This window comes from Anopheles gambiae, chromosome 2 (genome assembly GCF_943734735.2).
Source record: "Anopheles gambiae chromosome 2, idAnoGambNW_F1_1, whole genome shotgun sequence".
NCBI classification, from domain to species: domain Eukaryota; kingdom Metazoa; phylum Arthropoda; class Insecta; order Diptera; family Culicidae; genus Anopheles; species Anopheles gambiae.
This window is the reverse complement of record NC_064601.1, coordinates 57290620-57309104: the sequence shown is the minus strand read 5'-3', so window position 1 is coordinate 57309104 and position 18485 is coordinate 57290620. Positions and strand designations below refer to the sequence as shown.

At 40.8% G+C, this 18485-nt stretch overlaps 5 protein-coding genes across 11 annotated transcripts; 2 read left to right on the top strand and 3 right to left on the bottom strand.

Moving 5' to 3' along the window:
- Window positions 1–13: 13 nt before the first annotated feature.
- LOC1277298 (electron transfer flavoprotein subunit beta) lies at window positions 14–1416 on the bottom strand. The gene is made up of 2 exons (XM_316741.6): window positions 1112–1416; window positions 14–868 (listed from the first exon to the last, which is right to left on the bottom strand). The coding sequence occupies exons 1-2, from the start codon at window positions 1160–1162 to the stop codon at window positions 155–157; spliced, it is 765 nt and encodes a 254-aa protein (XP_316741.3). The 5' UTR covers window positions 1163–1416; the 3' UTR covers window positions 14–154.
- A 440-nt stretch (window positions 1417–1856) lies between these two features.
- On the top strand, window positions 1857–3248 carry LOC1277299 (3'(2'),5'-bisphosphate nucleotidase 1). Its single transcript, XM_316740.6, has 2 exons — window positions 1857–2344; window positions 2417–3248. The coding sequence occupies exons 1-2, from the start codon at window positions 2105–2107 to the stop codon at window positions 3101–3103; spliced, it is 927 nt and encodes a 308-aa protein (XP_316740.1). The 5' UTR covers window positions 1857–2104; the 3' UTR covers window positions 3104–3248.
- Window positions 3088–5388, bottom strand: LOC1277297 (uncharacterized). Its single transcript, XM_316739.6, has 3 exons — window positions 5053–5388; window positions 4774–4984; window positions 3088–4596 (listed from the first exon to the last, which is right to left on the bottom strand). The coding sequence occupies exons 1-3, from the start codon at window positions 5185–5187 to the stop codon at window positions 3296–3298; spliced, it is 1647 nt and encodes a 548-aa protein (XP_316739.3). The 5' UTR covers window positions 5188–5388; the 3' UTR covers window positions 3088–3295.
- Window positions 5389–8478: 3090 nt separating this feature from the next.
- On the bottom strand, window positions 8479–13526 carry LOC1277307 (nuclear receptor binding SET domain protein). 5 transcript variants are annotated; one of them, XM_061650560.1, is made up of 5 exons: window positions 13412–13526; window positions 13134–13308; window positions 12648–12829; window positions 9195–12565; window positions 8479–9122 (listed from the first exon to the last, which is right to left on the bottom strand). In XM_061650560.1, exons 2-5 carry the CDS (start codon window positions 13160–13162, stop codon window positions 8733–8735), a joined length of 3972 nt encoding a protein of 1323 aa, XP_061506544.1. In that variant the 5' UTR covers window positions 13163–13308; window positions 13412–13526; the 3' UTR covers window positions 8479–8732. The 5 variants fall into 5 exon arrangements, with proteins under 5 accessions (XP_061506544.1, XP_061506543.1, XP_061506546.1 ...); XM_061650559.1 differs by having other exon boundaries at window positions 13377–13480; XM_061650562.1 differs by having other exon boundaries at window positions 13389–13442.
- Window positions 13527–15259: 1733 nt separating this feature from the next.
- LOC1277310 (mitochondrial import inner membrane translocase subunit Tim17-A) lies at window positions 15260–16849 on the top strand. Of its 3 annotated transcripts, none has more exons than XM_316737.5 (3): window positions 15260–15390; window positions 15661–15825; window positions 15895–16849. In XM_316737.5, exons 2-3 carry the CDS (start codon window positions 15682–15684, stop codon window positions 16291–16293), a joined length of 543 nt encoding a protein of 180 aa, XP_316737.4. In that variant the 5' UTR covers window positions 15260–15390; window positions 15661–15681; the 3' UTR covers window positions 16294–16849. The 3 variants fall into 3 exon arrangements, with proteins under 3 accessions (XP_316737.4, XP_061505886.1, XP_061505887.1); XM_061649902.1 differs by having other exon boundaries at window positions 15369–15538; XM_061649903.1 differs by having other exon boundaries at window positions 15376–15565.
- Window positions 16850–18485: the final 1636 nt, after the last annotated feature.

Genomic DNA, 18485 nt, shown 5'->3' with positions numbered 1-18485 from the left:
TAGAAGAAAACTGTTTTTGTGCGAAACGGATAAACTATAGCAGTTTAATTTTTATTCTCAATTTGATTGACAAGCTAATAACCCCCAAAACCTTGAAACATTACTACCTCGGCAACATTCACTGTGAAGTTTACCTAAATCCACTCAGAGACTCCTACTTGATATGACCGCCGTCACGCAGCTTGGTCAACAAAGTGTCCACGTCCGGCAGTATGGATCCAGCTTGTCTGACAGGAGGATCTTCGATGGAGACAATTTCGATACGGGGCGTTGTGTCAACTCCCAAATCTTTCGGTGCAAGTTTCTTTATCGGTTTCTTCTTTGCCTTCATGATGTTGGGAAGGGTAGCATAGCGTGGGGTATTTAGACGCAAGTCAGCACTAACTACTGCCGGCATCTTAGTCTTAATGGTTTCCAGTCCACCGTCCACCTCGCGCACGACCTTTAATGTATCTCCTTCTTTTTCGACCTTAGAGGCGAAAGTAGCCTGTGGCCAATCTAACACAGCGGCAGTCATCTGCGCCGTCTGATTGCAATCATCATCGATGGCTTGCTTACCGAGAATCACTAGATCCGCTTTCTCATCTTGTGCGAGTTTGGCCAGTATTTTCGAAACATGAATAGGCTGAAGAAGATCAAACTCCTTGCCTGCTACCTCTACATGTATTCCACGATCTGCCCCCATGGCAAGGGCCGTACGGAGTACTTCCTGGGATTGAGAAGGACCAACCGAAACAACCACCACCTCAGTGGCGATTTTTTTCTCTTTCAATTTGACTGCTTCTTCTACAGCAATTTCATCAAAAGGGTTCATGGAGTGCTTGACCCCTTCAGTGACAACACCGGATTTGTCCGGCTTAACGCGAATCTGTGAAGAAAAAAAGAAACCAATTCTACCTTAGACTTCAGCTCATGAATGCAGATAATCCGTACCAGAACGAAAACATGTTGTGTAACGGACAGTATAAAATATTTTCCTTTGAGACTACACAATCGGTCTTATCAGTGACCATCTTCCTGGTGCCGCTGTTTCCATCCTGGCGTATTGTTGTTATCTCTTCCCGACCACAATGCCAGTTCCAGGGTCGAACCACATAATTTATCAACTTACCTTCACGGCATAGTCAATAACACGCTTTACTCCAACTAATACTCGGGACATGGTGAAATTTCTTTCTGCTCACTAGAAACTTCAGCACAAATAAATTGGCGTCAATTAAACACCCCAGAGCTACCGCAAGTTGGATGTTGGCAAATTGTATGTCCAAAGTCTATTCGCGCAAGATTATCATAGAATGTCGGTGCCCAAAGCTATGATTCGACGCAGAGTGACCAGAATACCGATTTATCGGTACAGGCGGTCCCCGAGATACAGGTAGTTTCCGAGATACACGGTACCTCTTATACGCAAATTCGGAGATACGCGTTTTTCTAAATTTGACAGTTAATTGAGCAAATTGTACTGATTTCACACATCAATTGTAAAATGCCAAATAATTTCCCTTTTGATCAAACGTTATAAATTAATTTAAAAGGTTTAAAACTGTTACATTCAGTCAGAACCATATCAAATAATTATTTTAGTGACTAAACCACCCCTTCCCCCATATTTGCAAAATCACACGTGTTATTTTGGTTGGAAATTACGAGATTCGACTTCGTATTTCGTATTCGCGGTATTTTGCGACCGTTTTCAGTTCCCATTAACCATGTATCTCGGGAACCGCCTGTACTCTATTTGCTAAATTTGATAGTCCTTTGAACAAATTATACTGATTTGACACTTAAAATGTCAAATGCAAAATAAATTCCTATTTTATTAAATGTTAAAAACCATTTTAAAGGTACAAAGGGGAATAGCTGTATAGCAAACGTGTAAACAGTGATGCATCTAGATCAGTCCACCTGACAGCTGTCATAGCTAACTCATATATATCTTGGTAATGAAAACAACAATATCCCAAACCGATTACTTCGAAGTAGGAAGATTTCCGCAGTGAGCAAATTTGGTGCAATATATTATGTGAAACATTTACAGCGATTGACGCCGTTAAAATACTTAATTCTGCGAAATATTGATAAGCGAAACAGGGATAATATTGCAATGGCGAGTTCTGCCCCGTTGGTAATGCGCTTGGTCGGAAGTTCGATCAAGATTGCACATCGAGCTGGTAATATTATTCGTGATGTGATGCGTCGCGGTGATTTGGGAATCGTCGAAAAAGGAAAAGATGATCTTCAAACCGAAGCAGACCGTTCAGCGCAACGCTGTATCGTAGCATCGCTGTCCAAGCTCTTCCCTAATGCTACCATTATTGGCGAAGAAGGCCCAAGTGATCTGAATGTAATTCGAATAGAATGATTTAGGTCAGCGAACACCCAAATTTCATGCTTACGTATTATTCGAATGTTTTAGGTACCGGAAGATTGGCTGATAACAGAAAGCAATATCGATTTTTTGGAAAAGCATAAATGTCCTGATGCGTTCGTCAACTTAAAGGAGTCGGATGTGGTGATTTGGGTGGATCCACTGGACGGAACAAGCGAATATACGCAAGGATTTCTTGAACGCGTTACTGTGCTGATCGGTATCGCAGTCAACGAACGAGCTGTTGGCGGCATCATACATCAACCTTACTATGAACACGATACTGGAGATATCGGACGTACTATCTGGGGGTTGCATGGATGCGGTACGGGTGGGATTCTGCCCGTGGAACCTCCTTCGGATCGATTTTTAGTCACCACTACGCGTTCCCATTCCAACAGCATTGTGCAGTCCGCTTTGGATGCCATAGCACCAGATGAAGTATTACGCGTGGGTGGTGCAGGTTACAAGGTGCTACAGCTGCTTGAAGGTAAAGCACATGCATACGTTTTTGCGAGTGCAGGGTGTAAAAAGTGGGACACCTGCGCCCCGGAAGCCGTTCTAGAGGCCAACGGTGGGACACTTACAGATATGCTGGGACGTCACTACCAATATGGAAAGGATGTAAGCTTCCCAAACAGCAGTGGAGTTTTGGGTACCGTTGCTGGTGTGTCACATGATGATATTCTCGCCAAAATACCCGATAACGTAAAACAGGCTATGAGTATGTACTAGAATATGCGTACATGTTTAGTTTTATTCGTTAGTGACATTCCATGTAATAAAAGAATAAAACTAAATCTAGTCATATTATATGTCCATTACCATAAATCACACGTAAACAATAAAAAACAGCTGGTCTTAGGATCAAACCTCAGAATACGCAGACATCTATCGTACGGTAAATTAAAGACTCAATGGAACATTTTAAAGCTTAGAAAGCTGTCGGTTTAACATGGCCCGGAGTTCACGTCGCAAAATTTTTCCACTGACGTTCTTTGGTATCTCTGATACGAAACGTACTCCACCATGCAACCGTTTAGCTGGTGATGTACGAGCGGCAACGTATTGTTTTACTTCCTCCTCTGTCAGGGTTACTCCTGGTTGTTTCACTACAAAAGCCAAAGGCAACTCCCCGGCTGCTTCATCGGGAAATCCCACAACGCCAGCGTCTTTTATTTTTGAGTTCGTTAGCAAAACAGCTTCGATTTCGGCTGGTGGAACCTGATAGCCTTTGTATTTGATAAGCTCCTTCAATCTATCAATAATAAAAAATTCTTCGTCATTGTCATAGTAGCCAATATCACCGGTTCGAAGCCAGCCGTCCTTATCGATTGTTTGAATGGTTTCCTGCTCATTTCCTATGTATCCTTTCATAATCTGAGTGCCTTTAAAGTATAATTCACCTGCTTCATTCGGACCTAATAGCCTTCCAGTTTCTACATCAACTACCTTTGCCATTGTGCCGGCTTGTAATTTTCCTACGCTGCCCGATTTGTTCGAATCGTTGGACTGTATTAACATTGCAAGAGTTGTTTCACTCATACCGTAGCCTTGCAGAACATGCTTTACCCCAATGCGCTTCTTGACTAACATTTCTGTTTCTTTGCTTAGTGGTGCGGCCCCGCAGAGCAGCGTATTAATGCAACTTAAATCGTAGTTATCCACCAGAGGATGCTTGGCTAAAAACACCATCAAGGGAGGTACCACGAACACAAAGGAACAACGATAGTTTTCAATGCAACTTAAGAACAGACCTTCCTCAAACTTGGGCAAGGAAACTAGCTTCAGCTTATTACAAATGACATTGATCAACGTGAGGCATCCGAAAGCATGAAACCACGGTATAACACCTAACACAACAACGGGCACTTCAAATGATGCCTCGAGAACAGATAACAACGATACGCTTGCAATTACATTTCGCTGTGTTAACTGCACCCCTTTAGGCAAACCAGTCGTCCCAGAGGAGCACATGATCAGTGCAACATGTTCTTCTACGTTTGTGGGAGCTACCTGGAAGCTATACGGATTGATGGCACTTGTTTGTAAAAGAAAATCATTAAAAAGGACCACATCCGCTCCAAAGGAGTTTTCATTGCCAAAGAGAAAAATATGTTTGATGAAATGGCGGTTTTTACGAGCAACTGCAATAACCCGCTCCGCAGAATATGGTGAAACGAAGAGTATGCTTGGTTTGGATAAATTTAGCGCATGGTCGAATTCCCCTGAAACGACATAAGCATAAGCAATCCATTAATGAATGCACAACAGAGGGTAGAATAATATCAGATATAAAACGAGCTAGTATTGTTAATGACTCAATTCAATTGCTTATACAGGGTTATCGTTATCTTTTTATATGTACTATCAGCCTTATCTACACATCCCTTTAATCCACTTACGTTCGGTGTACGTCAAATTAATTGGAGCAACAGCAGCATTTACAAAAAACGATGCATATAAGACAACAGGAAATTCCAATCGATTTTCACTTATAATTCCAACTACGCCATTCGGGGTCACATCGGTTAGACTCCGTAGGCCTTCCGCAAGACGCACAGCGTTTTCTAACAACTCCAGGTACCGCAGCTCGTTGGAGTACACGCCGTCAATCTGAAAAGGTCAGCAGCGAGTCAAATATGCAAAATTGTATATTTCTATATTAAATGTCAATAACTTACCACTGCTACACCATCACCGTGGCGCAGTAAACGTTTCATCAAGTACATTCCCAATGAACCACATCCTTCTGTAATGTTTGCCGGTTCAGGTTCTCCAAAAAGAATTAATTTACTGTCATTAGTGCGGCGATTCATTTCCAGTTGCCGAAATATGATGTAAAAAAATAGTCACTATTGGGCTAAAAATATAGGTTTGATTTTTTATTCGCAGCACACAACTCGAGTCGCAAGGTAACCAGTTTTTTTCCAAAAGCACACACTGCACGCCAATATGTATCATGGAATCCCGTTCCCCGAAGAGTCTTTTATATGCTCTTAAACATACTTCTTCCTCTTCTTCTATTACCGTGCATACATACATACCGCCAAAAAGCATCGCGCCGTAATACGGACGTCACACGAGGCGTAAACTCAAAAAGTTTATACGGACGACACACGAGGCGTAAACTCAAAAAGTTTACGCCAAGGATAATGTATTTAGAAGGTTGATTTTTATCGCTTTTGCTGGGCGACATTGTGGGGGACATCTGTCACTCTCTGCATACAAATTTCATTACCCCGCACCAGCCCTCCCCGATTTTTATACCGGAGCCCCCGGAAAAGAAATGTCAAGTCGAGAAATGTCATTTTGCTCTAAACAACTTAACCTTGTCATTTATTACACCTTGGTTTACGCTTGAATTGTATGGAAGAGCGTAAACTTCCTGTCAATAGAGTACAGGCGGTCCCCGAGATACACGGTTAATGGGGACCGAAAACGGCAGCAAAATACCGCGTATCTCGAATTTCCGCGTAAGTCGAATCTCGTGATTTCCAGCAAAAATATCACTAATTTCGTGCAATTTTGCAAGTAGGGGGTGTTTGGAGCCATCAAATTAATTATTTCATATGTTTCTACTGAATTGAACAGTTTAAACCTTTTTAAATGGTATTTCACATTCGATCAATACGGAAATTATTTGGTACAGGCGTCCCCCGAGTTACGACCCCCTCGAGTTACGACGATTCGCAGATACGACGATTTTGATTTTGACAGTGAAAAGTTGTCAGTGAGAAGAAATTGATGTATTTTTTTTGGATTTCTGTGCTGAAAATCGTTACAAACACATTTCCAAAGATTCTACAACTAGCCGATCTTTGATATTTATATCGCGTAAACGACTTTCGGTGTAAAATTAATACATTATCATTGACAGATATTCGACATACGACTATTTCGACTTACGCCTTGCTTTGGGCCATTTTTTCGCTCCCAAATACAGTCGTATCTCGGGGTACACCTGTATTTCACAATTGATGTGTCAAATCAGTGCAGTTAGCTCAAAGAACTGTCAAATTTGGAAAACCGCGTATCTCCGAATCCGCGTATAAGAGGTACCGTATATCTCGGGGACCGCCTGTATAGGGTTGTATGGCTGAAATCCAATTTACGCCAAAGTTTGCGCTTCGTGTGACGTCCGTAATACAACCATAAAATCTTTTGACAGGAAGTTTACGCCTCGTGTGACGTCCGTATAAAGCTAGAAGCCAGAATCGATGACAATCGAAGATATTCAATGAGAAGTTCGTACAGTCTTTCCCCGAGTTAGGCAGCGGTCAGAACTTCGCCACATGCGATTTTGCCGCAAGCTTTTGTATGGGATTTGACGTTTATGACAGCCGCTGCGATTTTGCCGCATGCGGCGTTGCGGCAAAATCAAAATCATTTGATATTGCCGCATCGCCGGATGCGATTTTATTTCAGATGTCAAATGTCTGAAATCATATCAAGTAATGATTATCTTTATAAAGAAACAACAAAATATCGTTATACAGTGGAGCGCCGTTTATCCGGGTACCTTTTATCCGGGTTTCCGTTTATCCGTGCTGTTGAGAAATCCCAAGTGACATTTGCTCGAAATTGTTTTCCCATATCTGCTCGATTAGTACTCGATACGCCTGAATTTATAGATTTGTGTGTGATCGACTGAGTTGAAAGCGCTAAGATTTGGTGAGTTCGTAAATTAGACTTTTTAACATCGATTGACGATGCCGTCGAGCTCATTTTACATTCGTAGCTTTTATTTTTTATGAAAAAACAAAAGCAAATTTTGTGTGATGTTATTGTATAAAAAATCGATATTATATATGTATAAAATGGCTATATGATCAACTATAACGATAGGAAACATCATTTCCGAACGAATCTAAAAGAAAACAACGAAAAAGCCGCATCATAGTTGATTTTAGAGGCCTTTTTCTAAATTCCCTTAAACTAGTGCAGTTTAAGGGAAGTTTAAGGCTCCAGTTTAAGGGAATTTGCTCGAATTCCCGGTTATTCGTGCTCGAAAATGTCAATTGGGATGACAGTTCAATACAAAAGTGACATTGGGTTATGAGGAGGATATTTGAAAAAGCGGTTATAAGAGCACATTGTCATAACAAAAAACACTATGATTCATGGCAAATTTTAAAAATTTTCTTTCGAAAAACATGAAGTTAATAAAAACTGGGTTATTTTATCAAAAAATAAGAAAAAAATCCAAAAAATGACCAGGAATTGGTGATAAAATATATGATTTGACTCATTATCCGTGTTATTCGCTTATCCGGGCGAAGCCAAGTCCCGAGAAGCCCGGATAAACGGCGCTCCACTGTAATACTTTGAAAAGCTAGAAAATTGAGAAAACTCTTTTCTTGCCGCATGCGGCAAAATCGCATGCGGCGAAGTTCTGACCGCTGCCTTACGCGAATAATGCGTTGCGGAGACATTCGCTAAACTCTGATTTTTGAGTAATTTGAATATCACGCCAAAATATTGTTGTTAAATGGTTATTAATCTGGCAATTCCATTCAACACGGTAGTACGTGGAGAAAAACCTAACTTGTTAGGATAACTTTAGGCTCGTTTTGACAGCCTTCATGATGTGAAATACAGTGGAGCGCCGTTTATCCGGTTGTCCGTGGACGATCAAACGCCGGGTTCAATGTCTGCGTACAAACGCGTCCACGGGCCTGCCCACGCCGGAATGCAGAGCCGATTGCATACGATTCGATCTTTACCATTAATTAATATGCCTATAGGCGCTGGCAGTCAGTCCGCTTTGAACAGTTCGTTCCACTTCGGCTCATGTCAGTAAAACTGACTTCCTGCAAAACAGTGCTCAACGGCCCCCGGGTACGTTCGATCACATTAGGTCAAAAATACACGGACCGGAGTTTCGCGGACACTTTGTATATGGGTTTGACAGCAAGCGGAATTCCGCGGCCGCGAAATTGCGGTCCGTGTATTTTCGGCCTTACACTCATATATGGTGTGATCTCCCAAAGGCTTTCCAACACCTGATCACTTTAATTAATAGAGGTTAACAGAGTTGTTGTGATATTTTCAACCCACTTCATAGTAAATTCCGTGATGTGCGGGGCATATCTATATTATGGAACACATTTGGTCAGATTCTTTAACTACATTTCTATTTAAAAAAAAATAATTACATTCTTTGTACACGCATATAATAAGCACAATGAATTCGACAAATACAAAAAACGACCTAATTTATACAAACAGAACAGATAACTTACTTTCTCCATATTATGAAGTTCAATTGAAAAAGCATGTATGTAAACGTGGTCTTAACACATGTGTATATTATGGATTAACAAACAAAAACAAACCAAATAAAAATACATACGAAGGTTAATCAAATATTGTAATCATTCTTTTCCTGCTTGATATGGACTGATGCGAGTGGATATGCTGATGCATTTTCGTCAACTAAATCTACTATTACGGCTTCTTGTGCAGATATCATTACCACGTCGTTATCGTTCAATTGATTGTTGGTGTCCTTAGTTTCACTTAAATTTCTTGTTGTTTTTTGGGTCAAAGTTGTTTTTGTTCTACGAATTTTAACCCTTTTCTTACCGTTTTTTAGGGATCGTTCAGATTTCATGCTGATTACAATATCTTTTTTATTTGGCGGGCGATATTTTTCACCGATAAAACCAGAACATTTACCGGCTCCGCATAGACATACCCGTTTGTTATTACCCAAGCTTTCCAAATTGTAGTTAAATGTCAATTCTTCGCCCTGAAACAAAAAAAAAACACAAAAAATCCGTAGTTATTCGTTGTATGTTTAAAATGTACGTTATACACTTACTGCATTAATGTCCTTAATGGCAAATAGTCCAATTACACGAGTTTCTCCAATTGTCCATTTTTGGGTTTCACAATTCGGTTCGCATGAATGATTGATGAATCTCGAAACGTTTCCTTTCGGTCCCGCATCAATAGTTAAGTCGGGTTCAACCGTAAGGAAATAGTAATTTGTTTCTTTTGCGGCCTGCATCATCATTACTCTTCGATCGAACTCCTCACTATTAATCACTTCGCCAACATATTCGATCACAAATTGACCACTTTTTAAATCTTCGAGAGCGACCAAACCGAAGCCTTTATCCGAAAAAAAGCGAACCTCCAGTGCGGGATATATGCGCTTGGTAAACCGTTGATTTGAACAGCTTTCTTTTGCAGGACAAGTCTTAGAGCTACACTCCATCATGATTGCACGATTTAAGCATGCAGAAGTGGGACCACAAGGATCATCATCACTCGGCTGACAACGACACACAGAGTCTTCCACGCCATCCAACTGTCGATTAACCGATGGTGGTTTTAAAGGTGGTATGTACCTGTTGGTTTTAATTTTTTTATATACTGGGACAGCTTTCGAATAACTTAAACTTGCGGATGGTCCTAACATTTTTCTGGTCTGCAGTATCTTGAAGATTTTACTTGCTTCTGTCATCGCAGAGCGATACCGTTTATCCATAGATGATCCGCTTTGTGATCCGTCAAGGCTTTCGGAGTCCTCGCGTTGATACAGATACATTCGTTTACGGTTTAGCCAAGACATATCGTGTGTGTTGAAAAATTTTACACATATATCTGAAGGTTTATGTCGTAGTTGCAACATATTTTGCGGTATTTCGGATGGCGGCAACGTTAAGGCCGGCCACCAACGGAAGGATCCCATCTTAGCGATAACGATCTCGTTGTAAAGTGGAAGTCTACCAGATTCGCACCCTTCACAGAAATATTTTTCGTCTGGCGGCGTGAACTGTAGACAGACCGGATGGCAGGCTAATGGACACGTTTCGCAGCAAATTAAATTGCCTCCTTTGCCACATATAAAACACCAATTCACATTAAGAGGGATTTGCTCAAGAGTGTGCTTAGGACAGATCAGTTGCGTTGTTGTTAGTAGAACCGATCCGGCTGGAATGCAATTACCGGACGGATGATATGATGTCGGACACTTAAGGCAGTGTGCTAGTGTTGTTTTTACCATAGAAGCTGTGCTCCGCGGTTCACTTGCTACACATGTATGGCATGTATGGTATGGACAGATGATAGTACTTGCACTAACTTGACGAACTTGAGGAAACAGTTGCAAGCAAGATATGTGATACGCCTGTGTGCATTTACCAACCACGCAACGGTATATTTGTTCGTTACTCTTTTCAGGGATTTCATCGTTGCAAATGAAACAAGTTTTCTCGACAATAGATGTCGTAGAACATTTTTCACAACAGAGTTTTTTTTGATCAACTAGCTCCTGCATTTTTACTACTTCTTCAGGATCATTGGCCAAACATACAAGATGCAAATGTAGGGTGCATTTACTACACTTTGTAACATTATTAGGACGATTGCAAATGTAACACACAAAGCCTTTCGGAACACCTTTCATAAGAAAATTTTTATCCAGTTCAAATATGAACTTCTCTTCCAATGTTTTGGGTTCTTTTTTAATGACAGGATGGGCATTCCTTGTCTTTAGGCTAGTGCTGACTTCTGCCGAAGGTTCAATGCCCAGTATTTCATAAGATTTACGTAGTGCATGCATACGCTGTCGCCCGACAGTACGCTCTGTACCACGGTTGGAGTGTTTTTTTAGGTTACATATACCTCGCACATACAATTGAAGACCCTTTTCTACTTCATAAGATGTGTGCCCATCAAACATATAATAACGAATGAATGTCAGAATATCATCATATTCGGTGCTATTCAAGTTTTCTAAATCGCTCACACCAAGGGTTGTTGCTTTTGGCCCATTTGCTTTGGTTGCACTTCCAGGAGGATTTTCCTCACTATCCATCGAATGCAGCGGGCGATCTAAAGGGCTTCTATTGTCATTCAAGATGCAATTTTGCATGCTGGGAGAAAATTTAATTTTTTTAATGGGATTGTTTTTTGTTGGAAACACGCCTGGTAGCAATTCGTATTCAGGACTTTCCGGAGATGAAGAACGATCCCTTTTGTTCCAATGTTCTAATACTTCTGAATTATCGGACGGTAGCAATGCTGGCATTTTCTGCGATGCTCCATTTTTGATTCTACCTTCAATCGCCATACGATGTCGCATTACTTTGTGTCGTGCTAATTCTAGTTTTACTTCATGATCAAAACTTGCGATACGTTCACTCAATGCTAGTGTCATATATCTTTCTGCTATACTGCAAGCGTTTTTCCATCTTTCCGACTTTAAAGCTGATTTTAGAAGCTTGCCATACTCCATATTCTTAGCATTGGTACAATATTCGTCTACGCCTTCAAATGGTAAAATGCTATGTTCCTTAATCCAGGCACGACGTCCTCTATCCCCAAAGTAACTCACATGAACTTCCAAAAATTTATCGCCATACAATCGTGTAATTTGATCGGTTTCCGGATCGACATGGACAATGCATGGCCAGTGGATCGACTTTCTTGTCTGTGCTGCCCAATATAAATTGCCTGCCCTGTATATGATAGCAAGATCGACTGAAGACCCTTTTCCGCTGTCCGCATCTGATGATGTCTTGCGTTCAAGCAAATTATTCATAAAGCAATTATTATCGCTGCCTTTATCCGTATAGTAGGGCTCCTCCATGCCAACAATTTTAATTTCCTCCATACTGAGCAATTGTTTCTCCTCAGGTCGTTTCATAATCGAACCATCGATCAGTGGTAATGGGACTACTGTTAATGACAGTGAAATATCATTGGATCCTGTTCGCAATTCATCACTCGAATGAGGCTTAGTCTCCAATGTTTTATTGACTGAGTTAGGGTCATCTGTTTCTGACTTCGTTTTGAATTTGGATGGTGTACTGCCGACATATTTCATTAAATCAACAGGTACATAATCTGAATTGTCTTTTTGTTTTTGATGTCTTCCATACCGACTCACGCGACGGTCCGTATCGATATTAATTTCAGTCATTTTAGGACTCAAAGAACTCGACAATTGTTTTAACAGATATCGGCCTGGGACTCTTACGACTGTATTGCTATTTTCATCAGTAGGATGATTTCGAATTTGATCGGAAAATGCATTCTCCTTTCCAGATTCATTCATTTCGCTACCGCTCATTGGTTCTTGTTTGGCGATTTTTTGGCTTTGTGGCGTACTTTCCTGAGATTTGACTCGTTTTTGTGTGGTGGTAGGTGAAAGCAAATCTGTTTCGAAATTTGTTGCAGCAGCTGTGGCAGCAAAAAACATGTTATTGAAGTATTGGAAAGGTTACAATCTTCTATATAGAAAGAAACGATTAACAAAACAAACCTGTTTCTAGTAAATTCTCTTGAGCTTTGGTCTCTTTAGAGTTATTTCCGGAGCTTGTTAACACCAATCGTGTGAAGCTTCTATCCGACGCAGTGTCTTTGGTGTTCTTTTTCATTGACTTGTGTCTTTGAATAACTGCTTTTCTTGTAGCATTACCCTGAAGTTTCATCTCAGGCGTCACTCTGAAAATTGTTACACAAATATTTTATTTTATAAAGATGAATCAATCAATTTTCTAATACAGCAAAAGTTTTAGCCTACATTTTTTATGAAACTAAAGATTCAAGCAATATTACAGGAAATTTTCGGAATTCAAGATATTTAGAGTTTAAAAAAAGACCCGCCAAACGCAGCGCCACGCATACGCTTGTCAAATTTGCAACCAAACAAGCACATATGATTTACAATACCTGTTGCATGGAGTAATAAAAAATGGAACATTTCTATGTCTTGTAGGCACGATAGCATCGAATTACAAATACTTACACTTCGCGTGATCGAGTATTTCGTGGCATCTTGGGCGGATTGTTTTTGGCGACAACGAGCGCTATTTAACAAAGCCAAGAGAGAAAAAATCCCACCAAAAGCTTGTAGCTATATTGTACACGTTTGGCTAAACACAGCTCTACAAACATGTATATAAAATGACACACAATCCGCACTATGGAATACACAATAAAGTAAGATATTAGTTAAGTTATCCAACGTCACAAAAATACAATACTTTACAACAATTCACACCAATAACATCACAGTAAACCTACGCAAACTTTTGTGGCGCGAGTTACGCTCGGTGTTTTCCTAGGCGTTTGGACGCTTTATGACAGCGTTTTGCGTGAAAGCAGCTCACTTTGGATTTGGTGTTTTGGCATATGTCAATTTTAGTCCATCTATTCAATGTGGATTAACCCTAGTGTCCATAAACGCCTAATTGGGTAAGTTTTATCTCTTACCGTATTAAACTTCATTTCTATAACCACCTACCCGGGTATGTTTTGCTTATTCTTTTTATGATAACTTTTTATTGGATTATCGAATCGATCCAAAAATAAAATGCATAGAGAAACATGTTTTACAAAATTGGTAAAAAATTCAGAATTTTTCAATGTTTTTAAATGTGCTTTAAAAAATAAAATCAGCTTTTACCCCTTACTTCTATAACCACCTACCCGCCCTATTAGCAAATTTCCGTTAAATGCCTTCTAATCGCCTTGTAATCGCCGGCGAATTAAAGGTGATCAGCAGTGCATTTAGCAGTAATTAAATGCCTTTGAAATATGTCAATGAAAAATTTCGCTTTTAATTTGAAATTTGAAATTCCAACTGTCAAAAGAAAACCTTACAAGCGTCTTCAGCACTGTACTGTTGTAGTGTTCCCAGATATGAGGGCGAGATTCGATAGCACGATTTACGTGTTATGTTCTCTTGCGTTAAGCTCTGAGAGCGTTTCTACATACACCGAGACTGCAGCTGAGAGATGGCTGTGAGAGAATTGACAACCGGTTTCTCACGCTGGTGTGTGTAGAAGCTCTGAAAAGCGCCGAGATGAGACTTTTAAAATGATGTTCAAAAAATCCATTTTAATCGCTAAAATGAAATCAAAAAAGTTTCTTTTACTTTTTAATAATATTTCTACGATTATTAGACGGCAAAAATGCAAACTATAATTGATCGATCGCTATAAACTGCCGATTCAATTTTTTCTCAGCTCCATCGTTCTTTGCATGCCGAGGAGAATTCTCTCACCGAAAATGCTGTCAGTCGCTGTCAAAGCATGCTCTCAGTTATTTTCTCAGCTGCATTCTCGGTGTATGTAGAAACGCTCATATACGGACGTCACACGAGGCGTAAACTCAAAAAGTTTACGCTTGATTTGTATGGGAGAGCGTAAACTTCCTGTCAAAAAATTTCAGGGTTGTATGGCTGAAATCCAGTTTACGCCAAAGTTTACGCTTCGTGTGACGTCCGTAATAGAGCAGAAAACGACAAAAAATAGCTCAAAATTTCACGCCGCATAGATCAAAGTAGCTCATTTGGCCCAGTCAAACTACAGGTAGTCCCCGAGATACACGGTACCTCTTATACGCGGATTCGGAGATACGCGGTTTTCTAAACTTGACAGTTATTGGAACAAATTGTACTGATTTGACACATCATATATAACATTCCATAGAACTTCCTTTTGATCGAATGTTAAAATATATTTCAAACGGTTCCAAGCTGTTATTTTAAGTCAGAATCATATCAAATAATGAATTAAATGGCTAAAACCTCTCACTACTTGCAAAATTATACGAAAATTAGTGATATTTTGGCTGGAAATCACAAGATTCGACTTACGCGGAAATTCGAGATACGCGGTTTTTTGGGGCCGTTTTCGGTCCCCATTAACCGTGTATCTCGGGGACCGCCTGTACATGCTTTTTATTCAAAAACATAAAAATGAGTCAAAATGTGTTCAAATCTATTTTTGCTTTTGGCATTATTCTGGCTCGTAAAAAAACTTGATAATTCGATTATTTCGGATGAAGCAGAAATGCCGCACGAGACGAGTAGCTCTGTTTGCAAAATTGAGCTACTTTATGTCGCGCGCGACCTTTTCGCTGTATGTTTATTTGAACGGATCGAGAAATGGTAAATCAACTGTCAATTGTCAAGCAGCCAATGTGACTTTTCTGATGTAAGCGAAAGAACGACCGAACGAACAACCAAAGCAGGGAAAACAAAAGGACTTCATCAAAACGTGAGTTAATTAACCATACTAATTTATCTACATTTCTCCTAATGCGGTATAAGTATAATTGTGCTGCTATAAGTAGCTTCCCGGAAATTATGTAGTTCGTAGAAACTTTAAGACTGGAACTGTGTATTAGGCAGATACATTACATGAGGTGCCGATTTGCGTAATAGATTCAAGGGTGTTATATACGTTCACAATCGGCAAAGGTACGATGAATGTTCAACTAAATGAGAATACTTCTTGTTTTGTCTTTTGTACATAATAATTAATTAGGAACACGCTTCATCAACAACCATGGAAGAGTATGCCCGTGAACCATGTCCCTACCGTATAGTCGACGATTGTGGAGGAGCATTTGCTATGGGTTGTATTGGAGGTGGTGTTTTTCAAGCTATTAAAGGATTCCGAAACGCTCCATCAGGATTTAACCGGCGTTTGGTGAGAAATTCTAAGAAAACCATGTAAGGCTAAGCTACTTTTTTATTTAGACTTTCGGTGTATTTTCAGCTGGGAAGCTTAACAGCAATGAAAAGCCGGTCTCCTATTATAGCCGGAAATTTTGCTGTATGGGGCGGAATGTTCAGCACAATCGATTGTACACTGGTCCATTTTCGGAAGAAGGAAGACCCGTGGAACTCCATTATTAGTGGTGCTGCCACGGGAGGAATTTTGGCAGCCAGAAACGGCGTTCCTGCTATGATCGGTAGTGCGGTGATAGGTGGCGTGTTGTTAGCTTTGATTGAAGGTGTAGGTATCATGTTTACGCGTATATCTGCTGAACAGTTTCGCAACCCTACTCCTCCGAGTGATGATCCATCGGTGCTAGGAGATCCAAATCAACAGCAGATGTCTTCATCTGCACCTTCTACATTTGCGTTTGGTCAGTCTGGACAGAACTATCAATAATGAATGTGCGAAGGATTGTGTCAAATCAGCAGAAGGCTCTCCGTTTTATTTTTCATAGAATTAAAGCAGAACATGAAGTAGATTTGTTATTACGGAGTAAGTGTACATTTAACCATAATTTTAAGGGTTTGGTTAAAAAGCTTCTGATGTTCCACTAGTTTCAAGACAAAAGTTTATCCGTCAATCACTTTGAAGCGATTGAAATTAGGCTGCTACCAAGAGCGATTGATAGACATGAGAAAAGAAAACACTGCATCAAGCGTAACGTGCATAGGATAACATCCATGTACGAGTTGTTCGACACTACAGATCTAAGAATTATTTCTATTTTGAAATTAATTAGCTTTTTAGCGATGGCTTTATTCGATGCTACAAAGTGAAATGGAGAATTATTCGGGTTACACTGGTCCATGGATACGGCTTGTGCTACGGAAATAAATGTTCATGTTCATGTTCACGTAAACACAAATTGACAAGTTATGAACATCTGGTGTAAATAGAATACTTCTACTAGAATAAAAAGAATACAAATCCTGAACAATATTGACGCATAAAACATTTTTGTTTATTAAAGCATGTTGTTAATTAGAGAAAACCTGCTCCAAATAGCTAATTTCTAAAGCTAAATAGCTAATAAATAGCTAATTGGGCGGACCCGTGGTACAGTCATCAACTCGAACGACTCAATAACATGCACGTCATGAGTTCAAGCTTAAGGCCGGGCTACATTGATCGTACTCGCAAGCGTAATTTTGATTTTCACTAGCGCATCTGGCGGCGGCTGACCGAAGCATTTTTCCAAACAATTTGGAGCCGCTTCAGAAAATATGTGATTTTTCCATGTTTTTTACCTTAACTGGACTGAAAAAGCTTTGTAATTGGTAGATGAATATGTTGTGCAAGTATTTCAGCCATTTTCGCATCAAAAAACGGTGAAAAAACAACTTAAATTTGAGATCCGGCATGACTATTCCCTTGAAGACCAAAAAAAGCTTCCACCAGCCGCCGCCAGATGCGCTAGTGAATATCGAAATTACACTACGGAGTACGATCAATGTAGCCCGGCCTTTAGAATGGACCGTCCCCCCGTAGCAAGAAGTGACTTTCCAGCTGCGTAGTTGTCGCCCGGCCTCCGTCGTGCACCGACCAGCCGCGAAGGTGACTGGTCCTGGCGATGCCGTCGGCTTCCGTGCGGCAAATATATGCCCGCTGCCTTCCCGTGCTGTCGAAGCGGATGGACGAAACGGACCCGCCGACCACGGTCTTGCACCAAGTGCCTCCCTCCCGCAGCGTCTTCACCGACAGAGATTCGCGCCTCACGGCTGCCTTCCAGCTAGTTGCCCCAAGCTTGCGGGGGCCTATGCGGACGGAAGGGGAATCCTGCCAATGTCGAACACCTTGGTCAGTTGACACGAGGGAACGAGCCCGGGTAGTAAAGGAGAGGATGGTGACCACGCCTTCTCGCCAAGTAGTGTCCAGTCAAGATTGCCTTGGGTAGGGTCTCGAAGGGAGTACAGGGCTTGTGTGGAACGGATCTAAATACTTTCGGAATAATCGGAAGTAATAGTCTCTTGCACAAAATTTCTCCTTTTGCTACTAACTATTTTATTTTTCTTCCACTGGAGTCGTTTACAAGCAACATGCTGCTCTAGCGATTGCCTAGAGCATTTTCCGCGAAAATATAATTATATTTGGTAAATCCGTTTTTCCCGTATTTTAGTGTAATTGTGGCGACCACGTTATAACCTCACCACAGTCCGGAGCTGACGTCAACCGTCAATTCAAAATATCGGGCACTCTAATTCGAACACCCTAATTCAAGCACCCTAATTCGAGCAACCTTATTCGAGCACCCTAATTCGAGCAATAGTTACCAACTTAGCCAGACTAAACTATTTCCCGTTAAAAGATTATAAAAGCCGTCGTTCCCACCACGCGTTCTCTTCTCTTTTCGTTCTCATCCGCTAGTGGACGTGTTCCCGTAACTGCGCAACCCGTGATAAAAACCATTGTAAAAAATTGTATTTTGTGACATCTTGGGAATCCAAATAAAAAAGTGGTCTACCCACGAGGTAGCCAAAACTGGTGACCCCGACGTGATTCCCGAGATTCCCCGATCGACAGATTCATCATCGGCCCGCTTTCGCCTTTCCCCGCTGCGCGGTTCCCGTTCGCCCCGGTCCGTCAACGCC